The sequence below is a fragment of the Balaenoptera borealis genome, assembly GCF_965194805.1.
Source record: "Balaenoptera borealis genome assembly, contig: HAP1_SCAFFOLD_1984, whole genome shotgun sequence".
NCBI classification, from domain to species: Eukaryota; Metazoa; Chordata; class Mammalia; order Artiodactyla; family Balaenopteridae; genus Balaenoptera; species Balaenoptera borealis.
In genome coordinates this window covers 916-26004 of record NW_028122279.1, presented here as the reverse complement: position 1 = coordinate 26004, position 25089 = coordinate 916, and the positions used below count along the sequence as shown (strand labels likewise).

Here is a 25089-nt window from a genome sequence, read left to right as displayed (position 1 = left end):
CGCCACAACTAGAGAAAGCCCACACGCAGCAACAAAGACCCAGTGCAGCCAAAAATAATACATAAAATTATTCTTTTTGAACAAAACTCTGTATTATAGAAACCACATGAAAATAATACAGAGAAGGGTTCAAACATCCACCATCCAATCAGTGTGGCGAAACAGGTGTTTTTTTTCCGAATCCTTTCTGTCCCTTTCTTACACTCATACATAGTTAACACTGTTCACTGCTTCTAATTATCTACTCTGTGCTTAGGCACAGTGCTTGGTCTTGACTGAAGATTGAGAAAAAAAGAAAAGAAAAAGAAAAAAGCCACAGTCCTTGCTCTCAAGTATCAGTAGCTCACTTCCCAGAAGGACGACTGTAAGTCTGTAAGCAGGTGACTGCACTATTGTGCTGAGTGCAGTGAGAGATTCAAGGTGAAGTCTGGAAGGAAGAAAAGTTGAACTGCCTCAATGAGTCACCCAGGGCTTCATGAGAAATAGACCCAGGAGCCAAGTCCTGATGGTTGAGCAGGACTTTGCCTGGTAAGTGGGACTAGAGAACTGCTGAAGGGTTGTCAACTGCAATCTTGAACAAAGTAACGCAGAGCACAGTTCTAAGTACTTCCCATATAGCACTTCCTTTAGACCTCACAGCAGCCTTATGAGGTACTACTCGTGTCATCCCTGTTTCACAGATGAGGGATCTAAGACGGAGACGTAAAGTAACTTCCAAATCACACAGCTAGTGAGTAAGGGAATGACTGGAACCCAGGGCAGTGTCTGGCTTCAGGTTCTATGCTGTTAACCACTGTACTCAGAAAACCATTCTGTAGAGGAGAATCAGAATTCCAGGCAGCCATCAGGAAACTACTGGAAGAGTCCAGGCCACAAATCATTAGGGCCTAAATTGAGAGCTAAGAAGGAAGATAATGGGACAGGTAGGAGATGGGAGAACTGATAGGACTCCGTGTCCAATTCTAAGTGGGGAGGTCAGAGTGAGAAGTTAGGGGTGATGCCCAGGTTTCTTGCTTGAGTGACCAGGTAGCTAATGATGCTATTAGCCAAGAGGGGAAATACAGGGTTGCGAGAGGAGATGTGTCAGGATAGTAGTATTTTTTTTAAACACTGTATTCTAGTATACATTTTTCTCTATTCATTGTCTTAATAGTTAACATTTTTGTCAATAGACACTGTCACTTCTCACACAGTACATCAATTTTTCCCTCTCTACTCTTCTCCAGCCTTTCCCATTGTTCATTCCTCCACATCCTATTTTTCTCTCTTTTTTTTTTAACCTTATCTTTTTTTGTGAAATTAACACTGTCAATGGCACTCAGAATTAAGTTATTCATCCTCATGCTCAAATTCATAATCCCACCCCTAGAGAAACACTAAACAAGCAGATGGGAGTAATAACAAGAATGTTATCCTTTTCTCTGCACCCCATAAAGGAACCAACAGGAGAACCCCTTGGACAACCTGAGCCCCCATCCCCTATGTGACCAGGAACTGTAATGGTTTGGTACATTCTCTCTTCCTGATTCTACGTGCAGTGACGTAAAGTTGGTTGCTTGAAACGGGTTACAGTGGGAACTTTTACACCACGGAACTTGGCAAAATTCTGCAAATCTGGACTTTGTTTCCACCCCCATCAGTGGGGCTGGAAACAGGTTGTTAAATATTTATCAACACACCACAGATTCAGGCTGTCACCAAGATGAAGAGCCACATATTAATCTCACGCCAGACAGCACAAATCAGGGCTTCTCAACTCCGGCACATTTAGGACTTGGTAATTTTGTGTGGTGGCGGTGGCTTGTCCTGAGCATTGTAGAATTTAACAGCATCCCCAGCCTCCAGCCACTAGGTGCTACCCACTGACGACCCTCCCTCCCCCCAGTTATGACAACCAAAGATGTCTCCAGACATTTATCCCAAGGGGCAACATCACCCTGCCTGAGAACCACTAGCAAAAATGGATTTAACTGTATACCTATCCCTCAAGAAGCCTCCAAAATTATGACATTGAAAAGATCAGTGGGACGGGGGGCGGGGGGGTGTGGGAGCAGGAATTCCCTGGCAGTCCAGTGATTAGGGGTCCACACTTTCACTGCCAAGGGTATGGGTTCGATCCCTGGTCGGGGAAATAAGATCAGTGGGTTTCAGATTAAGCCAACTTCGTTAGAGCACAGAGAGACTTGCTTGTGGATAGTAAAAGGTAACATTTATTTAACATTTACTTTGCGCCTGGCACAATTCCGAGCACGTTACACACACTAACTCATTTAACCTTCATTACTGTTTCTAGGAAGTAAATACTATTATTCCTATTTTACAGATAAGAAAACTGAGTCACAAAGGAGTTCAATCATTTGCTCAAGCTAATGAGTGACAAAACTGAGATTCATACCCGGTCAGTCTGGTTTCACCATCTGTGCCCTTATGTCTATGCTGCGGATGCCATCAGAAGTCCAGGGACTACATTACTCTGCCCTCCCCATCTATGAGTTCAAGGTTTTTTCCATTCAACCAGGAGTGTTTAGGATATGGAGAATTTGAAGGTCTCCTGCTAACACTTCCTAATTGGAGGACATCACTGACAGAAATCCTTTTCACCAGGATGTTGAGAAAGAATGCTTTCCTCATTTGATTCTGATCCACATGGGAAAAGTGTCTGTCATCGAGGATGAAAATGGCACACAAGTACCTACTGCATTGCAAAAAAAACCCAAAAAACAACAGAGAGCTTTTAGTTTTATAAATAACAAAGGGAAGGAGGATTTTCTGCAACTGCTTTGACATGATAGTCCTGATTTTAAATACATGCCATTGCATGAATAAAAAATTCAGTTCTCCCTGAGGTAGTATTCATGAGCTATCTAAAACAGAGTCCTGAATTACATAGGTAACTCCTAAGAAACTAAACCTCCCTTTTTGCATATTTTATATATGCAAAAACTATATATGACCTAATTTTTTTAAATGAAGCCAATTCCTTAAGGTAATAGTTCTCAAAGTGTGGACCAGCAGCATAGCATCACCTGGGAACTTATGAGAAATGCAAATTCTCAGGCCTCACCCCAGAATCAGCAACTCTGGGGATGAGGCCCAGCAATCAGGAGTTTCACAAACCCATTAGGTGATCGTGATGCGTGCCCAAGTTTGAGAATCACCATCTCAAGGTAGTATTGCTTAAGCAAGTCAGTTACTCTATATAAAAATGAAGAGTTTATACATAGCAAGTATAGATAGAACAAATCTGTTATCAAGTTGTTTAAACAACTTTCAAGTTGCTAAAAAAATTAAGTTGTAATAAAGTTATATAGGTAAATACCGTTGTTATAAAAACACGAGGTGATATATAATGTGCACTAGACTGGTCAGTTTCCTTCATTTCCTGGTGAGCTGACTCTAAGAATTACTTGATGCCTCTCTCAAATTTTACTTATTACCTGCCTTAATCCTAACAAGGTTAAATATGGCACACTTAAGTTTTGCATTTTTTCCCAACTCCATTTTTGTACACAACTCCTGTCTTTAGGGACATCCTACCTACTATGCCCTTAAGATATTACAAACGTCAATACTTCAGTAATAGGAAATTTAACTCAACCCAAAACTATAATAATTTTTTAATCTATGCACATGGGAATTCAAAATATACAGTTTTGTACTACAAATGTTAAAACAACAGAACAGCTCAGAAAGACAGTAATTTAACTCCTGTAGCTAGGGTATCAGTAGAGTAAAAGTTTGCCCCCAAACCATTCCCTGCTCCAAGCTGTAAGACACTTCCCATTACGAATGCATGAATACGGCCGATTATATTGCTAGTAAAATTGAGACCTGACTGCTGAAACATTTACAGATTGAAAATTCAAATAGACGAAGGCCACCGACCCCTGATTCCTACACATATACAATGAAAGAGAACTATGCTATTAAAAAAAAAGAGAGAGCTATGCATCAGATCCCGCCCCCAAATACTATCCAGTCCAGCTCGTCGGGGTCATTCTTTCACTCCATCAACATTTATTATGTGCCTACTGTGTGCCACGCATTGCACAGGCAGTGAACAAAACTGACCCCCACATCCCTTCCTTCTTAATAACAGGAATGTCTCCCTGGGAGGTTAGGCACTGGGAGACCAAGCCCTGGTTGTCCCCACCCCAAAAGGGTTAATCACACTGACACCCGCACCCAAACGGCCCCCTAGACTTGCGGACACAGAGCCGCGGCCGCTAGGTTCTTTTATAATTGGGCCAAGACCTCTTGGGCAGGCTGGGGAAGCCCATGGCCTTGACCCTCCAGGGCACCCCAGCAGACAGGGAGCAAGGGACGCACACCCACCCCCCGCGCCACGTGCACACCCCGGCGCACGCCCCCACCGCCCTCCGCCCGTCCTGCACAGGCGCTGCCGCCGTCCGGCTCGCGCGTGCCCTGCACGGCGCTCGCGGCTTCTGACTCGGGGCCCGGACCCCCCACCAGCCCCGCTCCCACGAAGCCGCGACCCCGACCCCGCCCACAACCCCACCGGCCGTCCCCTCTTACCGGCGCACTGGGCCCGGCGCCCCGGCCTCCTGCCTCCTGCCTCTCGGCGGCCGCCTCGCGGACCTCCTCCTCCTCCTCCTCCTCCTCCTCCTCCTCGGCTGCCCCGGGAGCCCCTGCCGCGGCCCCGGCGGCCGCCTCTATCCCCGCCGCCGCCGCCTCTCGCCACCGCCGCCGGGGCGCCGGCCCGCTCGCGGTCGCCATCCCCGCTAGGCCAGCCGCGGCCGGGTCGGCGTCCTCGGCCGCCCCGAGCTCCGAGCTCCGCCTGCATCTGGCCACCGACGGCGGTGCTGAACGCGCGCGAGCCGGGCCGCCGCGGAGACGCCCTTGCCCCACCGGAAACGGGCCGCACGGAGGAGCCGCGACCGACGGGCCCCCGGTGACAGCGAGCGCGAGCGCGGCGTGCGGGGCCGGGTATGGAAGCTGGCCGCGGCGGGGGCGGGGCGGGGTGGGGCGGGGTGGGGCGGGGCGGGCCGGGGGGGCGTGGGCGGGGAAGGGGGCGGGGCGGCCGGCCCCGGGCCTGGCAGGTGGGGCCGGAACCTGGTCTCCCGCAGGGCCGGGGGTTCCGAGGAAAGGGCTGACCAGTAGAAGCTGCAAGTGGGAGGGGTGTTTCTGGGGGAAGGGCCCTAGGAAGTAAAAGGATGGGTTATGAAATAAAGTTTATATAATATGAACTCGTTTTTTAATTAAAAGTAGAAAGACATACTGATACGGTGTATTTGCCTAAGAAAAGGTCTTAAAAAGTACATACCAAAACATTAGTGTTACCGAGTCCAAGCTCCTGCTGCGTGCTGCAGGACAGGCCAGTGAATCCCAGAGATGACTGGTTGGGGCAAGGAGTAACGACTTACCTGGAGAGACAGCAAACCGAGAAGATGGTGGACTCCTGACCCCAAGGAACCAGCTGCCTGCGTTGGCATTCAGGCTTCTTTTATACTAAAACGGGAGAGAGCAAAGTCAAACATGTCCGGGTTCTGGTCAGCCTCCTCTTCCTCCTTGCAGTCATTCACAGGTGGGCCTGGTCAGGAGGTTTCTTGTCAGCTAAAAGAAAAGGTATTCTAGCTTAATGCTCACTACCTGGGAGGCAGGGTTCCCAGAGATGGGCCATTATGTATAATTGAAGCTTACAGGCAACAGCCCTTTAGTGACTAACTTGTAATAGAATACAAAGGTTCTTCCCTATTACATTAGTGGTTAACTGTGGGGTGAGACTTCCAGTGAGTTAATTCTTCCATTTTTTTTTTTCCTGTTTAGTCTCCTGATCTTCAAGAATGAATAGGTGTAATTTTTAAAGTTCCTTCATACCTCTGGGTTCAGGAGGAGGTATGAAGGAAGGGTGGGGTGCGGTCCTCAGGTGAGAGGTGTGGCCTGCCACAAGCCACCGGGAGTCCAGAGAACAGTGCAGCCTGTCATGGACAGAAGGGGCTCCCAGGATGTCAAAAGAATGTTTACAGAAATGACTGCTTTAGCTCACACTTATTGAGCACATGAGCATTTAATTCTCCTGTCAGCCCTGTGAGGTAGGTACTACTGTCATCCTTATTTTACAGATAAGAAAATAGCCCTAGAGAAGTTAAACCACTTGTCTGATGTGACACAGCTACGGTAGCGGTGGAAATGACATTCTAACTCAGGCAAGCTCTGTCTATCCATGTTTGTGTGTCGGTGTCACTTACTTAGTAGACAGTTTTGGGGACTCACCCATATTTTACGATTTAATCTTTTGTTCCTTTTTATTGCTAAGCAGTAGTTCATTTTATGGATCCAGTCTACTTTAACCAAGGGGGAAAAGGGCAGTTTTATATGGCTACATGGGAGCCATCTTTAACTTTGTATGACAAGGACTTCCCTGGTGGCGCAGTGGTTAAGAATCCGCCTGCCAGTGCAGGAGACACGGGTTCGAGCCCTGGTCCGGGAAGATCCCACAGGCCGCGGAGCAACTAAGCCCATGTGCCATAACTACTGAGCCTGCGCTCTAGAGTCCACGAGCCACAACTACTGAGCCCGCGAGCCGAGAGCCCGCGCTCCTCAACAAGAGAAGCCACTGCAATGAGAAGCCCGCACGTCGCAACGAACAGCAGCCCCCACTCGCCACAACTAGAGAAAGCCCACACGCAGCAACAAAGACCCAGTGCAGCCAAAAATAATACATAAAATTATTCTTTTTGAACAAAACTCTGTATTATAGAAACCACATGAAAATAATACAGAGAAGGGTTCAAACATCCACCATCCAATCAGTGTGGCGAAACAGGTGTTTTTTTTCCGAATCCTTTCTGTCCCTTTCTTACACTCATACATAGTTAACACTGTTCACTGCTTCTAATTATCTACTCTGTGCTTAGGCACAGTGCTTGGTCTTGACTGAAGATTGAGAAAAAAAGAAAAAGAAAAAAGCCACAGTCCTTGCTCTCAAGTATCAGTAGCTCACTTCCCAGAAGGACGACTGTAAGTCTGTAAGCAGGTGACTGCACTATTGTGCTGAGTGCAGTGAGAGATTCAAGGTGAAGTCTGGAAGGAAGAAAAGTTGAACTGCCTCAATGAGTCACCCAGGGCTTCATGAGAAATAGACCCAGGAGCCAAGTCCTGATGGTTGAGCAGGACTTTGCCTGGTAAGTGGGACTAGAGAACTGCTGAAGGGTTGTCAACTGCAATCTTGAACAAAGTAACGCAGAGCACAGTTCTAAGTACTTCCCATATAGCACTTCCTTTAGACCTCACAGCAGCCTTATGAGGTACTACTCGTGTCATCCCTGTTTCACAGATGAGGGATCTAAGACGGAGACGTAAAGTAACTTCCAAATCACACAGCTAGTGAGTAATGGAATGACTGGAACCCAGGGCAGTGTCTGGCTTCAGGTTCTATGCTGTTAACCACTGTACTCAGAAAACCATTCTGTAGAGGAGAATCAGAATTCCAGGCAGCCATCAGGAAACTACTGGAAGAGTCCAGGCCACAAATCATTAGGGCCTAAATTGAGAGCTAAGAAGGAAGATAATGGGACAGGTAGGAGATGGGAGAACTGATAGGACTCCGTGTCCAATTCTAAGTGGGGAGGTCAGAGTGAGAAGTTAGGGGTGATGCCCAGGTTTCTTGCTTGAGTGACCAGGTAGCTAATGATGCTATTAGCCAAGAGGGGAAATACAGGGTTGGGAGAGGAGATGTGTCAGGATAGTAGTATTTTTTTTAAACACTGTATTCTAGTATACATTTTTCTCTATTCATTGTCTTAATAGTTAACATTTTTGTCAATAGACACTGTCACTTCTCACACAGTACATCAATTTTTCCCTCTCTACTCTTCTCCAGCCTTTCCCATTGTTCATTCCTCCACATCCTATTTTTCTCTCTTTTTTTTTTAACCTTATCTTTTTTTGTGAAATTAACACTGTCAATGGCACTCAGAATTAAGTTATTCATCCTCATGCTCAAATTCATAATCCCACCCCTAGAGAAACACTAAACAAGCAGATGGGAGTAATAACAAGAATGTTATCCTTTTCTCTGCACCCCATAAAGGAACCAACAGGAGAACCCCTTGGACAACCTGAGCCCCCATCCCCTATGTGACCAGGAACTGTAATGGTTTGGTACATTCTCTCTTCCTGATTCTACGTGCAGTGACGTAAAGTTGGTTGCTTGAAACGGGTTACAGTGGGAACTTTTACACCACGGAACTTGGCAAAATTCTGCAAATCTGGACTTTGTTTCCACCCCTATCAGTGGGGCTGGAAACAGGTTGTTAAATATTTATCAACACACCACAGATTCAGGCTGTCACCAAGATGAAGAGCCACATATTAATCTCACGCCAGACAGCACAAATCAGGGCTTCTCAACTCCGGCACATTTAGGACTTGGTAATTTTGTGTGGTGGCGGTGGCTTGTCCTGAGCATTGTAGAATTTAACAGCATCCCCAGCCTCCAGCCACTAGGTGCTACCCACTGACGACCCTCCCTCCCCCCAGTTATGACAACCAAAGATGTCTCCAGACATTTATCCCAAGGGGCAACATCACCCTGCCTGAGAACCACTAGCAAAAATGGATTTAACTGTATACCTATCCCTCAAGAAGCCTCCAAAATTATGACATTGAAAAGATCAGTGGGACGGGGGGCGGGGGGGTGTGGGAGCAGGAATTCCCTGGCAGTCCAGTGATTAGGGGTCCACACTTTCACTGCCAAGGGTATGGGTTCGATCCCTGGTCGGGGAAATAAGATCAGTGGGTTTCAGATTAAGCCAACTTCGTTAGAGCACAGAGAGACTTGCTTGTGGATAGTAAAAGGTAACATTTATTTAACATTTACTTTGCGCCTGGCACAATTCCGAGCACGTTACACACACTAACTCATTTAACCTTCATTACTGTTTCTAGGAAGTAAATACTATTATTCCTATTTTACAGATAAGAAAACTGAGTCACAAAGGAGTTCAATCATTTGCTCAAGCTAATGAGTGACAAAACTGAGATTCATACCCGGTCAGTCTGGTTTCACCATCTGTGCCCTTATGTCTATGCTGCGGATGCCATCAGAAGTCCAGGGACTACATTACTCTGCCCTCCCCATCTATGAGTTCAAGGTTTTTTCCATTCAACCAGGAGTGTTTAGGATATGGAGAATTTGAAGGTCTCCTGCTAACACTTCCTAATTGGAGGACATCACTGACAGAAATCCTTTTCACCAGGATGTTGAGAAAGAATGCTTTCCTCATTTGATTCTGATCCACATGGGAAAAGTGTCTGTCATCGAGGATGAAAATGGCACACAAGTACCTACTGCATTGCAAAAAAAACCCAAAAAACAACAGAGAGCTTTTAGTTTTATAAATAACAAAGGGAAGGAGGATTTTCTGCAACTGCTTTGACATGATAGTCCTGATTTTAAATACATGCCATTGCATGAATAAAAAATTCAGTTCTCCCTGAGGTAGTATTCATGAGCTATCTAAAACAGAGTCCTGAATTACATAGGTAACTCCTAAGAAAATAAACCTCCCTTTTTGCATATTTTATATATGCAAAAAATGTATATGACCTAATTTTTTTAAATGAAGCCAATTCCTTAAGGTAATAGTTCTCAAAGTGTGGACCAGCAGCATAGCATCACCTGGGAACTTATGAGAAATGCAAATTCTCAGGCCTCACCCCAGAATCAGCAACTCTGGGGATGAGGCCCAGCAATCAGGAGTTTCACAAACCCATTAGGTGATCGTGATGCGTGCCCAAGTTTGAGAATCACCATCTCAAGGTAGTATTGCTTAAGCAAGCCAGTTACTCTATAAAAATGAAGAGTTTATACATAGCAAGTATAGATAGAACAAATCTGTTATCAAGTTGTTTAAACAACTTTCAAGTTGCTAAAAAAATTAAGTTGTAATAAAGTTATATAGGTAAATACCGTTGTTATAAAAACACGAGGTGATATATAATGTGCACTAGACTGGTCAGTTTCCTTCATTTCCTGGTGAGCTGACTCTAAGAATTACTTGATGCCTCTCTCAAATTTTACTTATTACCTGCCTTAATCCTAACAAGGTTAAATATGGCACACTTAAGTTTTGCATTTTTTCCCAACTCCATTTTTGTACACAACTCCTGTCTTTAGGGACATCCTACCTACTATGCCCTTAAGATATTACAAACGTCAATACTTCAGTAATAGGAAATTTAACTCAACCCAAAACTATAATAATTTTTTAATCTATGCACATGGGAATTCAAAATATACAGTTTTGTACTACAAATGTTAAAACAACAGAACAGCTCAGAAAGACAGTAATTTAACTCCTGTAGCTAGGGTATCAGTAGAGTAAAAGTTTGCCCCCAAACCATTCCCTGCTCCAAGCTGTAAGACACTTCCCATTACGAATGCATGAATACGGCCGATTATATTGCTAGTAAAATTGAGACCTGACTGCTGAAACATTTACAGATTGAAAATTCAAATAGACGAAGGCCACCGACCCCTGATTCCTACACATATACAATGAAAGAGAACTATGCTATTAAAAAAAAAGAGAGAGCTATGCATCAGATCCCGCCCCCAAATACTATCCAGTCCAGCTCGTCGGGGTCATTCTTTCACTCCATCAACATTTATTATGTGCCTACTGTGTGCCACGCATTGCACAGGCAGTGAACAAAACTGACCCCCACATCCCTTCCTTCTTAATAACAGGAATGTCTCCCTGGGAGGTTAGGCACTGGGAGACCAAGCCCTGGTTGTCCCCACCCCAAAAGGGTTAATCACACTGACACCCGCACCCAAACGGCCCCCTAGACTTGCGGACACAGAGCCGCGGCCGCTAGGTTCTTTTATAATTGGGCCAAGACCTCTTGGGCAGGCTGGGGAAGCCCATGGCCTTGACCCTCCAGGGCACCCCAGCAGACAGGGAGCAAGGGACGCACACCCACCCCCCGCGCCACGTGCACACCCCGGCGCACGCCCCCACCGCCCTCCGCCCGTCCTGCACAGGCGCTGCCGCCGTCCGGCTCGCGCGTGCCCTGCACGGCGCTCGCGGCTTCTGACTCGGGGCCCGGACCCCCCACCAGCCCCGCTCCCACGAAGCCGCGACCCCGACCCCGCCCACAACCCCACCGGCCGTCCCCTCTTACCGGCGCACTGGGCCCGGCGCCCCGGCCTCCTGCCTCCTGCCTCTCGGCGGCCGCCTCGCGGACCTCCTCCTCCTCCTCCTCCTCCTCGGCTGCCCCAGGAGCCCCTGCCGCGGCCCCGGCGGCCGCCTCTATCCCCGCCGCCGCCGCCTCTCGCCACCGCCGCCGGGGCGCCGGCCCGCTCGCGGTCGCCATCCCCGCTAGGCCAGCCGCGGCCGGGTCGGCGTCCTCGGCCGCCCCGAGCTCCGAGCTCCGCCTGCATCTGGCCACCGACGGCGGTGCTGAACGCGCGCGAGCCGGGCCGCCGCGGAGACGCCCTTGCCCCACCGGAAACGGGCCGCACGGAGGAGCCGCGACCGACGGGCCCCCGGTGACAGCGAGCGCGAGCGCGGCGTGCGGGGCCGGGTATGGAAGCTGGCCGCGGCGGGGGCGGGGCGGGGTGGGGCGGGCCGGGGGGGCGTGGGCGGGGAAGGGGGCGGGGCGGCCGGCCCCGGGCCTGGCAGGTGGGGCCGGAACCTGGTCTCCCGCAGGGCCGGGGGTTCCGAGGAAAGGGCTGACCAGTAGAAGCTGCAAGTGGGAGGGGTGTTTCTGGGGGAAGGGCCCTAGGAAGTAAAAGGATGGGTTATGAAATAAAGTTTATATAATATGAACTCGTTTTTTAATTAAAAGTAGAAAGACATACTGATACGGTGTATTTGCCTAAGAAAAGGTCTTAAAAAGTACATACCAAAACATTAGTGTTACCGAGTCCAAGCTCCTGCTGCGCGCTGCAGGACAGGCCAGTGAATCCCAGAGATGACTGGTTGGGGCAAGGAGTAACGACTTACCTGGAGAGACAGCAAACCGAGAAGATGGTGGACTCCTGACCCCAAGGAACCAGCTGCCTGCGTTGGCATTCAGGCTTCTTTTATACTAAAACGGGAGAGAGCAAAGTCAAACATGTCCGGGTTCTGGTCAGCCTCCTCTTCCTCCTTGCAGTCATTCACAGGTGGGCCTGGTCAGGAGGTTTCTTGTCAGCTAAAAGAAAAGGTATTCTAGCTTAATGCTCACTACCTGGGAGGCAGGGTTCCCAGAGATGGGCCATTATGTATAATTGAAGCTTACAGGCAACAGCCCTTTAGTGACTAACTTGTAATAGAATACAAAGGTTCTTCCCTATTACATTAGTGGTTAACTGTGGGGTGAGACTTCCAGTGAGTTAATTCTTCCATTTTTTTTTTTCCTGTTTAGTCTCCTGATCTTCAAGAATGAATAGGTGTAATTTTTAAAGTTCCTTCATACCTCTGGGTTCAGGAGGAGGTATGAAGGAAGGGTGGGGTGCGGTCCTCAGGTGAGAGGTGTGGCCTGCCACAAGCCACCGGGAGTCCAGAGAACAGTGCAGCCTGTCATGGACAGAAGGGGCTCCCAGGATGTCAAAAGAATGTTTACAGAAATGACTGCTTTAGCTCACACTTATTGAGCACATGAGCATTTAATTCTCCTGTCAGCCCTGTGAGGTAGGTACTACTGTCATCCTTATTTTACAGATAAGGAAATAGCCCTAGAGAAGTTAAACCACTTGTCTGATGTGACACAGCTACGGTAGCGGTGGAAATGACATTCTAACTCAGGCAAGCTCTGTCTATCCATGTTTGTGTGTCGGTGTCACTTACTTAGTAGACAGTTTTGGGGACTCACCCATATTTTACGATTTAATCTTTTGTTCCTTTTTATTGCTAAGCAGTAGTTCATTTTATGGATCCAGTCTACTTTAACCAAGGGGGAAAAGGGCAGTTTTATATGGCTACATGGGAGCCATCTTTAACTTTGTATGACAAGGACTTCCCTGGTGGCGCAGTGGTTAAGAATCCGCCTGCCAGTGCAGGAGACACGGGTTCGAGCCCTGGTCCGGGAAGATCCCACAGGCCGCGGAGCAACTAAGCCCATGTGCCATAACTACTGAGCCTGCGCTCTAGAGTCCACGAGCCACAACTACTGAGCCCGCGAGCCGAGAGCCCGCGCTCCTCAACAAGAGAAGCCACTGCAATGAGAAGCCCGCACGTCGCAACGAACAGCAGCCCCCACTCGCCACAACTAGAGAAAGCCCACACGCAGCAACAAAGACCCAGTGCAGCCAAAAATAATACATAAAATTATTCTTTTTGAACAAAACTCTGTATTATAGAAACCACATGAAAATAATACAGAGAAGGGTTCAAACATCCACCATCCAATCAGTGTGGCGAAACAGGTGTTTTTTTTCCGAATCCTTTCTGTCCCTTTCTTACACTCATACATAGTTAACACTGTTCACTGCTTCTAATTATCTACTCTGTGCTTAGGCACAGTGCTTGGTCTTGACTGAAGATTGAGAAAAAAAGAAAAAGAAAAAAGCCACAGTCCTTGCTCTCAAGTATCAGTAGCTCACTTCCCAGAAGGACGACTGTAAGTCTGTAAGCAGGTGACTGCACTATTGTGCTGAGTGCAGTGAGAGATTCAAGGTGAAGTCTGGAAGGAAGAAAAGTTGAACTGCCTCAATGAGTCACCCAGGGCTTCATGAGAAATAGACCCAGGAGCCAAGTCCTGATGGTTGAGCAGGACTTTGCCTGGTAAGTGGGACTAGAGAACTGCTGAAGGGTTGTCAACTGCAATCTTGAACAAAGTAACGCAGAGCACAGTTCTAAGTACTTCCCATATAGCACTTCCTTTAGACCTCACAGCAGCCTTATGAGGTACTACTCGTGTCATCCCTGTTTCACAGATGAGGGATCTAAGACGGAGACGTAAAGTAACTTCCAAATCACACAGCTAGTGAGTAAGGGAATGACTGGAACCCAGGGCAGTGTCTGGCTTCAGGTTCTATGCTGTTAACCACTGTACTCAGAAAACCATTCTGTAGAGGAGAATCAGAATTCCAGGCAGCCATCAGGAAACTACTGGAAGAGTCCAGGCCACAAATCATTAGGGCCTAAATTGAGAGCTAAGAAGGAAGATAATGGGACAGGTAGGAGATGGGAGAACTGATAGGACTCCGTGTCCAATTCTAAGTGGGGAGGTCAGAGTGAGAAGTTAGGGGTGATGCCCAGGTTTCTTGCTTGAGTGACCAGGTAGCTAATGATGCTATTAGCCAAGAGGGGAAATACAGGGTTGGGAGAGGAGATGTGTCAGGATAGTAGTATTTTTTTTAAACACTGTATTCTAGTATACATTTTTCTCTATTCATTGTCTTAATAGTTAACATTTTTGTCAATAGACACTGTCACTTCTCACACAGTACATCAATTTTTCCCTCTCTACTCTTCTCCAGCCTTTCCCATTGTTCATTCCTCCACATCCTATTTTTCTCTCTTTTTTTTTTAACCTTATCTTTTTTTGTGAAATTAACACTGTCAATGGCACTCAGAATTAAGTTATTCATCCTCATGCTCAAATTCATAATCCCACCCCTAGAGAAACACTAAACAAGCAGATGGGAGTAATAACAAGAATGTTATCCTTTTCTCTGCACCCCATAAAGGAACCAACAGGAGAACCCCTTGGACAACCTGAGCCCCCATCCCCTATGTGACCAGGAACTGTAATGGTTTGGTACATTCTCTCTTCCTGATTCTACGTGCAGTGACGTAAAGTTGGTTGCTTGAAACGGGTTACAGTGGGAACTTTTACACCACGGAACTTGGCAAAATTCTGCAAATCTGGACTTTGTTTCCACCCCCATCAGTGGGGCTGGAAACAGGTTGTTAAATATTTATCAACACACCACAGATTCAGGCTGTCACCAAGATGAAGAGCCACATATTAATCTCACGCCAGACAGCACAAATCAGGGCTTCTCAACTCCGGCACATTTAGGACTTGGTAATTTTGTGTGGTGGCGGTGGCTTGTCCTGAGCATTGTAGAATTTAACAGCATCCCCAGCCTCCAGCCACTAGGTGCTACCCACTGACGACCCTCCCTCCCCCCAGTTATGACAACCAAAGATGTCTCCAGACATTTATCCCAAGGGGCAACATCACCCTGCCTGAGAACCACTAGCAAAAATGGATTTAACTGTATACCTATCCCTCAAGAAGCCTCCAAAATTATGACATTGAAAAGATCAGTGGGACGGGGGGCGGGGGGGTGTGGGAGCAGGAATTCCCTGGCAGTCCAGTGATTAGGGGTCCACACTTTCACTGCCAAGGGTATGGGTTCGATCCCTGGTCGGGGAAATAAGATCAGTGGGTTTCAGATTAAGCCAACTTCGTTAGAGCACAGAGAGACTTGCTTGTGGATAGTAAAAGGTAACATTTATTTAACATTTACTTTGAGCCTGGCACAATTCCGAGCACGTTACACACACTAACTCATTTAACCTTCATTACTGTTTCTAGGAAGTAAATACTATTATTCCTATTTTACAGATAAGAAAACTGAGTCACAAAGGAGTTCAATCATTTGCTCAAGCTAATGAGTGACAAAACTGAGATTCATACCCGGTCAGTCTGGTTTCACCATCTGTGCCCTTATGTCTATGCTGCGGATGCCATCAGAAGTCCAGGGACTACATTACTCTGCCCTCCCCATCTATGAGTTCAAGGTTTTTTCCATTCAACCAGGAGTGTTTAGGATATGGAGAATTTGAAGGTCTCCTGCTAACACTTCCTAATTGGAGGACATCACTGACAGAAATCCTTTTCACCAGGATGTTGAGAAAGAATGCTTTCCTCATTTGATTCTGATCCACATGGGAAAAGTGTCTGTCATCGAGGATGAAAATGGCACACAAGTACCTACTGCATTGCAAAAAAAACCCAAAAAACAACAGAGAGCTTTTAGTTTTATAAATAACAAAGGGAAGGAGGATTTTCTGCAACTGCTTTGACATGATAGTCCTGATTTTAAATACATGCCATTGCATGAATAAAAAATTCAGTTCTCCCTGAGGTAGTATTCATGAGCTATCTAAAACAGAGTCCTGAATTACATAGGTAACTCCTAAGAAACTAAACCTCCCTTTTTGCATATTTTATATATGCAAAAACTATATATGACCTAATTTTTTTAAATGAAGCCAATTCCTTAAGGTAATAGTTCTCAAAGTGTGGACCAGCAGCATAGCATCACCTGGGAACTTATGAGAAATGCAAATTCTCAGGCCTCACCCCAGAATCAGCAACTCTGGGGATGAGGCCCAGCAATCAGGAGTTTCACAAACCCATTAGGTGATCGTGATGCGTGCCCAAGTTTGAGAATCACCATCTCAAGGTAGTATTGCTTAAGCAAGTCAGTTACTCTATATAAAAATGAAGAGTTTATACATAGCAAGTATAGATAGAACAAATCTGTTATCAAGTTGTTTAAACAACTTTCAAGTTGCTAAAAAAATTAAGTTGTAATAAAGTTATATAGGTAAATACCGTTGTTATAAAAACACGAGGTGATATATAATGTGCACTAGACTGGTCAGTTTCCTTCATTTCCTGGTGAGCTGACTCTAAGAATTACTTGATGCCTCTCTCAAATTTTACTTATTACCTGCCTTAATCCTAACAAGGTTAAATATGGCACACTTAAGTTTTGCATTTTTTCCCAACTCCATTTTTGTACACAACTCCTGTCTTTAGGGACATCCTACCTACTATGCCCTTAAGATATTACAAACGTCAATACTTCAGTAATAGGAAATTTAACTCAACCCAAAACTATAATAATTTTTTAATCTATGCACATGGGAATTCAAAATATACAGTTTTGTACTACAAATGTTAAAACAACAGAACAGCTCAGAAAGACAGTAATTTAACTCCTGTAGCTAGGGTATCAGTAGAGTAAAAGTTTGCCCCCAAACCATTCCCTGCTCCAAGCTGTAAGACACTTCCCATTACGAATGCATGAATACGGCCGATTATATTGCTAGTAAAATTGAGACCTGACTGCTGAAACATTTACAGATTGAAAATTCAAATAGACGAAGGCCACCGACCCCTGATTCCTACACATATACAATGAAAGAGAACTATGCTATTAAAAAAAAAGAGAGAGCTATGCATCAGATCCCGCCCCCAAATACTATCCAGTCCAGCTCGTCGGGGTCATTCTTTCACTCCATCAACATTTATTATGTGCCTACTGTGTGCCACGCATTGCACAGGCAGTGAACAAAACTGACCCCCACATCCCTTCCTTCTTAATAACAGGAATGTCTCCCTGGGAGGTTAGGCACTGGGAGACCAAGCCCTGGTTGTCCCCACCCCAAAAGGGTTAATCACACTGACACCCGCACCCAAACGGCCCCCTAGACTTGCGGACACAGAGCCGCGGCCGCTAGGTTCTTTTATAATTGGGCCAAGACCTCTTGGGCAGGCTGGGGAAGCCCATGGCCTTGACCCTCCAGGGCACCCCAGCAGACAGGGAGCAAGGGACGCACACCCACCCCCCGCGCCACGTGCACACCCCGGCGCACGCCCCCACCGCCCTCCGCCCGTCCTGCACAGGCGCTGCCGCCGTCCGGCTCGCGCGTGCCCTGCACGGCGCTCGCGGCTTCTGACTCGGGGCCCGGACCCCCCACCAGCCCCGCTCCCACGAAGCCGCGACCCCGACCCCGCCCACAACCCCACCGGCCGTCCCCTCTTACCGGCGCACTGGGCCCGGCGCCCCGGCCTCCTGCCTCCTGCCTCTCGGCGGCCGCCTCGCGGACCTCCTCCTCCTCCTCCTCCTCCTCCTCCTCCTCGGCTGCCCCGGGAGCCCCTGCCGCGGCCCCGGCGGCCGCCTCTATCCCCGCCGCCGCCGCCTCTCGCCACCGCCGCCGGGGCGCCGGCCCGCTCGCGGTCGCCATCCCCGCTAGGCCAGCCGCGGCCGGGTCGGCGTCCTCGGCCGCCCCGAGCTCCGAGCTCCGCCTGCATCTGGCCACCGACGGCGGTGCTGAACGCGCGCGAGCCGGGCCGCCGCGGAGACGCCCTTGCCCCACCGGAAACGGGCCGCACGGAGGAGCCGCGACCGACGGGCCCCCGGTGACAGCGAGCGCGAGCGCGGCGTGCGGGGCCGGGTATGGAAGCTGGCCGCGGCGGGGGCGGGGCGGGGTGGGGCGGGGTGGGGCGGGGCGGGCCGGGGGGGCGTGGGCGGGGAAGGGGGCGGGGCGGCCGGCCCCGGGCCTGGCAGGTGGGGCCGGAACCTGGTCTCCCGCAGGGCCGGGGGTTCCGAGGAAAGGGCTGACCAGTAGAAGCTGCAAGTGGGAGGGGTGTTTCTGGGGGAAGGGCCCTAGGAAGTAAAAGGATGGGTTATGAAATAAAGTTTATATAATATGAACTCGTTTTTTAATTAAAAGTAGAAAGACATACTGATACGGTGTATTTGCCTAAGAAAAGGTCTTAAAAAGTACATACCAAAACATTAGTGTTACCGAGTCCAAGCTCCTGCTGCGTGCTGCAGGACAGGCCAGTGAATCCCAGAGATGACTGGTTGGGGCAAGGAGTAACGACTTACCTGGAGAGACAGCAAACCGAGAAGATGGTGGACTCCTGACCCCAAGGAACCAGCTGCCTGCGTTGGCATTCAGGCTTCTTTTATACTAAAACGGGAGAGAGCAAAGTCAAACATGTCCGGGTTCTGGTCAGCCTCCTCTTCCTCCTTGCAGTCATTCACAGGTGGGCCTGGTCAGGAGGTTTCTTGTCAGCTAAAAGAAAAGGTATTCTAGCTTAATGCTCACTACCTGGGAGGCAGGGTTCCCAGAGATGGGCCATTATGTATAATTGAAGCTTACAGGCAACAGCCCTTTAGTGACTAACTTGTAATAGAATACAAAGGTTCTTCCCTATTACATTAGTGGTTAACTGTGGGGTGAGACTTCCACTGAGTTAATTCTTCCATTTTTTTTTTCCTGTTTAGTCTCCTGATCTTCAAGAATGAATAGGTGTAATTTTTAAAGTTCCTTCATACCTCTGGGTTCAGGAGGAGGTATGAAGGAAGGGTGGGGTGCGGTCCTCAGGTGAGAGGTGTGGCCTGCCACAAGCCACCGGGAGTCCAGAGAACAGTGCAGCCTGTCATGGACAGAAGGGGCTCCCAGGATGTCAAAAGAATGTTTACAGAAATGACTGCTTTAGCTCACACTTATTGAGCACATGAGCATTTAATTCTCCTGTCAGCCCTGTGAGGTAGGTACTACTGTCATCCTTATTTTACAGATAAGGAAATAGCCCTAGAGAAGTTAAACCACTTGTCTGATGTGACACAGCTACGGTAGCGGTGGAAATGACATTCTAACTCAGGCAAGCTCTGTCTATCCATGTTTGTGTGTCGGTGTCACTTACTTAGTAGACAGTTTTGGGGACTCACCCATATTTTACGATTTAATCTTTTGTTCCTTTTTATTGCTAAGCAGTAGTTCATTTTATGGATCCAGTCTACTTTAACCAAGGGGGAAAAGGGCAGTTTTATATGGCTACATGGGAGCCATCTTTAACTTTGTATGACAAGGACTTCCCTGGTGGCGCAGTGGTTAAGAATCCGCCTGCCAGTGCAGGAGACACGGGTTCGAGCCCTGGTCCGGGAAGATCCCACAGGCCGCGGAGCAACTAAGCCCATGTGCCATAACTACTGAGCCTGCGCTCTAGAGTCCACGAGCCACAACTACTGAGCCCGCGAGCCGAGAGCCCGCGCTCCTCAACAAGAGAAGCCACTGCAATGAGAAGCCCGCACGTCGCAACGAACAGCAGCCCCCACTCGCCACAACTAGAGAAAGCCCACACGCAGCAACAAAGACCCAGTGCAGCCAAAAATAATACATAAAATTATTCTTTTTGAACAAAACTCTGTATTATAGAAACCACATGAAAATAATACAGAGAAGGGTTCAAACATCCACCATCCAATCAGTGTGGCGAAACAGGTGTTTTTTTTCCGAATCCTTTCTGTCCCTTTCTTACACTCATACATAGTTAACACTGTTCACTGCTTCTAATTATCTACTCTGTGCTTAGGCACAGTGCTTGGTCTTGACTGAAGATTGAGAAAAAAAGAAAAAGAAAAAAGCCACAGTCCTTGCTCTCAAGTATCAGTAGCTCACTTCCCAGAAGGACGACTGTAAGTCTGTAAGCAGGTGACTGCACTATTGTGCTGAGTGCAGTGAGAGATTCAAGGTGAAGTCTGGAAGGAAGAAAAGTTGAACTGCCTCAATGAGTCACCCAGGGCTTCATGAGAAATAGACCCAGGAGCCAAGTCCTGATGGTTGAGCAGGACTTTGCCTGGTAAGTGGGACTAGAGAACTGCTGAAGGGTTGTCAACTGCAATCTTGAACAAAGTAACGCAGAGCACAGTTCTAAGTACTTCCCATATAGCACTTCCTTTAGACCTCACAGCAGCCTTATGAGGTACTACTCGTGTCATCCCTGTTTCACAGATGAGGGATCTAAGACGGAGACGTAAAGTAACTTCCAAATCACACAGCTAGTGAGTAATGGAATGACTGGAACCCAGGGCAGTGTCTGGCTTCAGGTTCTATGCTGTTAACCACTGTACTCAGAAAACCATTCTGTAGAGGAGAATCAGAATTCCAGGCAGCCATCAGGAAACTACTGGAAGAGTCCAGGCCACAAATCATTAGGGCCTAAATTGAGAGCTAAGAAGGAAGATAATGGGACAGGTAGGAGATGGGAGAACTGATAGGACTCCGTGTCCAATTCTAAGTGGGGAGGTCAGAGTGAGAAGTTAGGGGTGATGCCCAGGTTTCTTGCTTGAGTGACCAGGTAGCTAATGATGCTATTAGCCAAGAGGGGAAATACAGGGTTGGGAGAGGAGATGTGTCAGGATAGTAGTATTTTTTTTAAACACTGTATTCTAGTATACATTTTTCTCTATTCATTGTCTTAATAGTTAACATTTTTGTCAATAGACACTGTCACTTCTCACACAGTACATCAATTTTTCCCTCTCTACTCTTCTCCAGCCTTTCCCATTGTTCATTCCTCCACATCCTATTTTTCTCTCTTTTTTTTTTAACCTTATCTTTTTTTGTGAAATTAACACTGTCAATGGCACTCAGAATTAAGTTATTCATCCTCATGCTCAAATTCATAATCCCACCCCTAGAGAAACACTAAACAAGCAGATGGGAGTAATAACAAGAATGTTATCCTTTTCTCTGCACCCCATAAAGGAACCAACAGGAGAACCCCTTGGACAACCTGAGCCCCCATCCCCTATGTGACCAGGAACTGTAATGGTTTGGTACATTCTCTCTTCCTGATTCTACGTGCAGTGACGTAAAGTTGGTTGCTTGAAACGGGTTACAGTGGGAACTTTTACACCACGGAACTTGGCAAAATTCTGCAAATCTGGACTTTGTTTCCACCCCTATCAGTGGGGCTGGAAACAGGTTGTTAAATATTTATCAACACACCACAGATTCAGGCTGTCACCAAGATGAAGAGCCACATATTAATCTCACGCCAGACAGCACAAATCAGGGCTTCTCAACTCCGGCACATTTAGGACTTGGTAATTTTGTGTGGTGGCGGTGGCTTGTCCTGAGCATTGTAGAATTTAACAGCATCCCCAGCCTCCAGCCACTAGGTGCTACCCACTGACGACCCTCCCTCCCCCCAGTTATGACAACCAAAGATGTCTCCAGACATTTATCCCAAGGGGCAACATCACCCTGCCTGAGAACCACTAGCAAAAATGGATTTAACTGTATACCTATCCCTCAAGAAGCCTCCAAAATTATGACATTGAAAAGATCAGTGGGACGGGGGGCGGGGGGGTGTGGGAGCAGGAATTCCCTGGCAGTCCAGTGATTAGGGGTCCACACTTTCACTGCCAAGGGTATGGGTTCGATCCCTGGTCGGGGAAATAAGATCAGTGGGTTTCAGATTAAGCCAACTTCGTTAGAGCACAGAGAGACTTGCTTGTGGATAGTAAAAGGTAACATTTATTTAACATTTACTTTGCGCCTGGCACAATTCCGAGCACGTTACACACACTAACTCATTTAACCTTCATTACTGTTTCTAGGAAGTAAATACTATTATTCCTATTTTACAGATAAGAAAACTGAGTCACAAAGGAGTTCAATCATTTGCTCAAGCTAATGAGTGACAAAACTGAGATTCATACCCGGTCAGTCTGGTTTCACCATCTGTGCCCTTATGTCTATGCTGCGGATGCCATCAGAAGTCCAGGGACTACATTACTCTGCCCTCCCCATCTATGAGTTCAAGGTTTTTTCCATTCAACCAGGAGTGTTTAGGATATGGAGAATTTGAAGGTCTCCTGCTAACACTTCCTAATTGGAGGACATCACTGACAGAAATCCTTTTCACCAGGATGTTGAGAAAGAATGCTTTCCTCATTTGATTCTGATCCACATGGGAAAAGTGTCTGTCATCGAGGATGAAAATGGCACACAAGTACCTACTGCATTGCAAAAAAAACCCAAAAAACAACAGAGAGCTTTTAGTTTTATAAATAACAAAGGGAAGGAGGATTTTCTGCAACTGCTTTGACATGATAGTCCTGATTTTAAATACATGCCATTGCATGAATAAAAAATTCAGTTCTCCCTGAGGTAGTATTCATGAGCTATCTAAAACAGAGTCCTGAATTACATAGGTAACTCCTAAGAAAATAAACCTCCCTTTTTGCATATTTTATATATGCAAAAAATGTATATGACCTAATTTTTTTAAATGAAGCCAATTCCTTAAGGTAATAGTTCTCAAAGTGTGGACCAGCAGCATAGCATCACCTGGGAACTTATGAGAAATGCAAATTCTCAGGCCTCACCCCAGAATCAGCAACTCTGGGGATGAGGCCCAGCAATCAGGAGTTTCACAAACCCATTAGGTGATCGTGATGCGTGCCCAAGTTTGAGAATCACCATCTCAAGGTAGTATTGCTTAAGCAAGCCAGTTACTCTATAAAAATGAAGAGTTTATACATAGCAAGTATAGATAGAACAAATCTGTTATCAAGTTGTTTAAACAACTTTCAAGTTGCTAAAAAAATTAAGTTGTAATAAAGTTATATAGGTAAATACCGTTGTTATAAAAACACGAGGTGATATATAATGTGCACTAGACTGGTCAGTTTCCTTCATTTCCTGGTGAGCTGACTCTAAGAATTACTTGATGCCTCTCTCAAATTTTACTTATTACCTGCCTTAATCCTAACAAGGTTAAATATGGCACACTTAAGTTTTGCATTTTTTCCCAACTCCATTTTTGTACACAACTCCTGTCTTTAGGGACATCCTACCTACTATGCCCTTAAGATATTACAAACGTCAATACTTCAGTAATAGGAAATTTAACTCAACCCAAAACTATAATAATTTTTTAATCTATGCACATGGGAATTCAAAATATACAGTTTTGTACTACAAATGTTAAAACAACAGAACAGCTCAGAAAGACAGTAATTTAACTCCTGTAGCTAGGGTATCAGTAGAGTAAAAGTTTGCCCCCAAACCATTCCCTGCTCCAAGCTGTAAGACACTTCCCATTACGAATGCATGAATACGGCCGATTATATTGCTAGTAAAATTGAGACCTGACTGCTGAAACATTTACAGATTGAAAATTCAAATAGACGAAGGCCACCGACCCCTGATTCCTACACATATACAATGAAAGAGAACTATGCTATTAAAAAAAAAGAGAGAGCTATGCATCAGATCCCGCCCCCAAATACTATCCAGTCCAGCTCGTCGGGGTCATTCTTTCACTCCATCAACATTTATTATGTGCCTACTGTGTGCCACGCATTGCACAGGCAGTGAACAAAACTGACCCCCACATCCCTTCCTTCTTAATAACAGGAATGTCTCCCTGGGAGGTTAGGCACTGGGAGACCAAGCCCTGGTTGTCCCCACCCCAAAAGGGTTAATCACACTGACACCCGCACCCAAACGGCCCCCTAGACTTGCGGACACAGAGCCGCGGCCGCTAGGTTCTTTTATAATTGGGCCAAGACCTCTTGGGCAGGCTGGGGAAGCCCATGGCCTTGACCCTCCAGGGCACCCCAGCAGACAGGGAGCAAGGGACGCACACCCACCCCCCGCGCCACGTGCACACCCCGGCGCACGCCCCCACCGCCCTCCGCCCGTCCTGCACAGGCGCTGCCGCCGTCCGGCTCGCGCGTGCCCTGCACGGCGCTCGCGGCTTCTGACTCGGGGCCCGGACCCCCCACCAGCCCCGCTCCCACGAAGCCGCGACCCCGACCCCGCCCACAACCCCACCGGCCGTCCCCTCTTACCGGCGCACTGGGCCCGGCGCCCCGGCCTCCTGCCTCCTGCCTCTCGGCGGCCGCCTCGCGGACCTCCTCCTCCTCCTCCTCCTCCTCGGCTGCCCCAGGAGCCCCTGCCGCGGCCCCGGCGGCCGCCTCTATCCCCGCCGCCGCCGCCTCTCGCCACCGCCGCCGGGGCGCCGGCCCGCTCGCGGTCGCCATCCCCGCTAGGCCAGCCGCGGCCGGGTCGGCGTCCTCGGCCGCCCCGAGCTCCGAGCTCCGCCTGCATCTGGCCACCGACGGCGGTGCTGAACGCGCGCGAGCCGGGCCGCCGCGGAGACGCCCTTGCCCCACCGGAAACGGGCCGCACGGAGGAGCCGCGACCGACGGGCCCCCGGTGACAGCGAGCGCGAGCGCGGCGTGCGGGGCCGGGTATGGAAGCTGGCCGCGGCGGGGGCGGGGCGGGGTGGGGCGGGCCGGGGGGGCGTGGGCGGGGAAGGGGGCGGGGCGGCCGGCCCCGGGCCTGGCAGGTGGGGCCGGAACCTGGTCTCCCGCAGGGCCGGGGGTTCCGAGGAAAGGGCTGACCAGTAGAAGCTGCAAGTGGGAGGGGTGTTTCTGGGGGAAGGGCCCTAGGAAGTAAAAGGATGGGTTATGAAATAAAGTTTATATAATATGAACTCGTTTTTTAATTAAAAGTAGAAAGACATACTGATACGGTGTATTTGCCTAAGAAAAGGTCTTAAAAAGTACATACCAAAACA

The 25089-nt window shown here is 47.9% G+C and overlaps 1 protein-coding gene across 5 annotated transcripts; it reads right to left on the bottom strand.

The window, feature by feature from the left end:
- Positions 1-5083: 5083 nt before the first annotated feature.
- LOC309622280 (uncharacterized protein) lies at positions 5084-24651 on the bottom strand. 5 transcript variants are annotated; one of them, XM_082409401.1, is made up of 5 exons: positions 24359-24651; positions 18593-18677; positions 11976-12060; positions 5385-5469; positions 5084-5159 (listed from the first exon to the last, which is right to left on the bottom strand). In XM_082409401.1, the coding sequence occupies exons 1-3, from the start codon at positions 24548-24550 to the stop codon at positions 12056-12058; spliced, it is 282 nt and encodes a 93-aa protein (XP_082265527.1). In that variant the 5' UTR covers positions 24551-24651; the 3' UTR covers positions 5084-5159; positions 5385-5469; positions 11976-12055. The 5 variants fall into 5 exon arrangements, 4 of the variants coding, with proteins under 4 accessions (XP_082265527.1, XP_082265528.1, XP_082265525.1 ...); XM_082409402.1 differs by lacking the exon at positions 18593-18677 and adding an exon at positions 17745-17825 and having other exon boundaries at positions 24446-24651; XM_082409399.1 differs by lacking the exons at positions 5084-5159; positions 5385-5469; positions 18593-18677 and adding exons at positions 6959-7044; positions 17745-17825 and having other exon boundaries at positions 24446-24651.
- Positions 24652-25089: the final 438 nt, after the last annotated feature.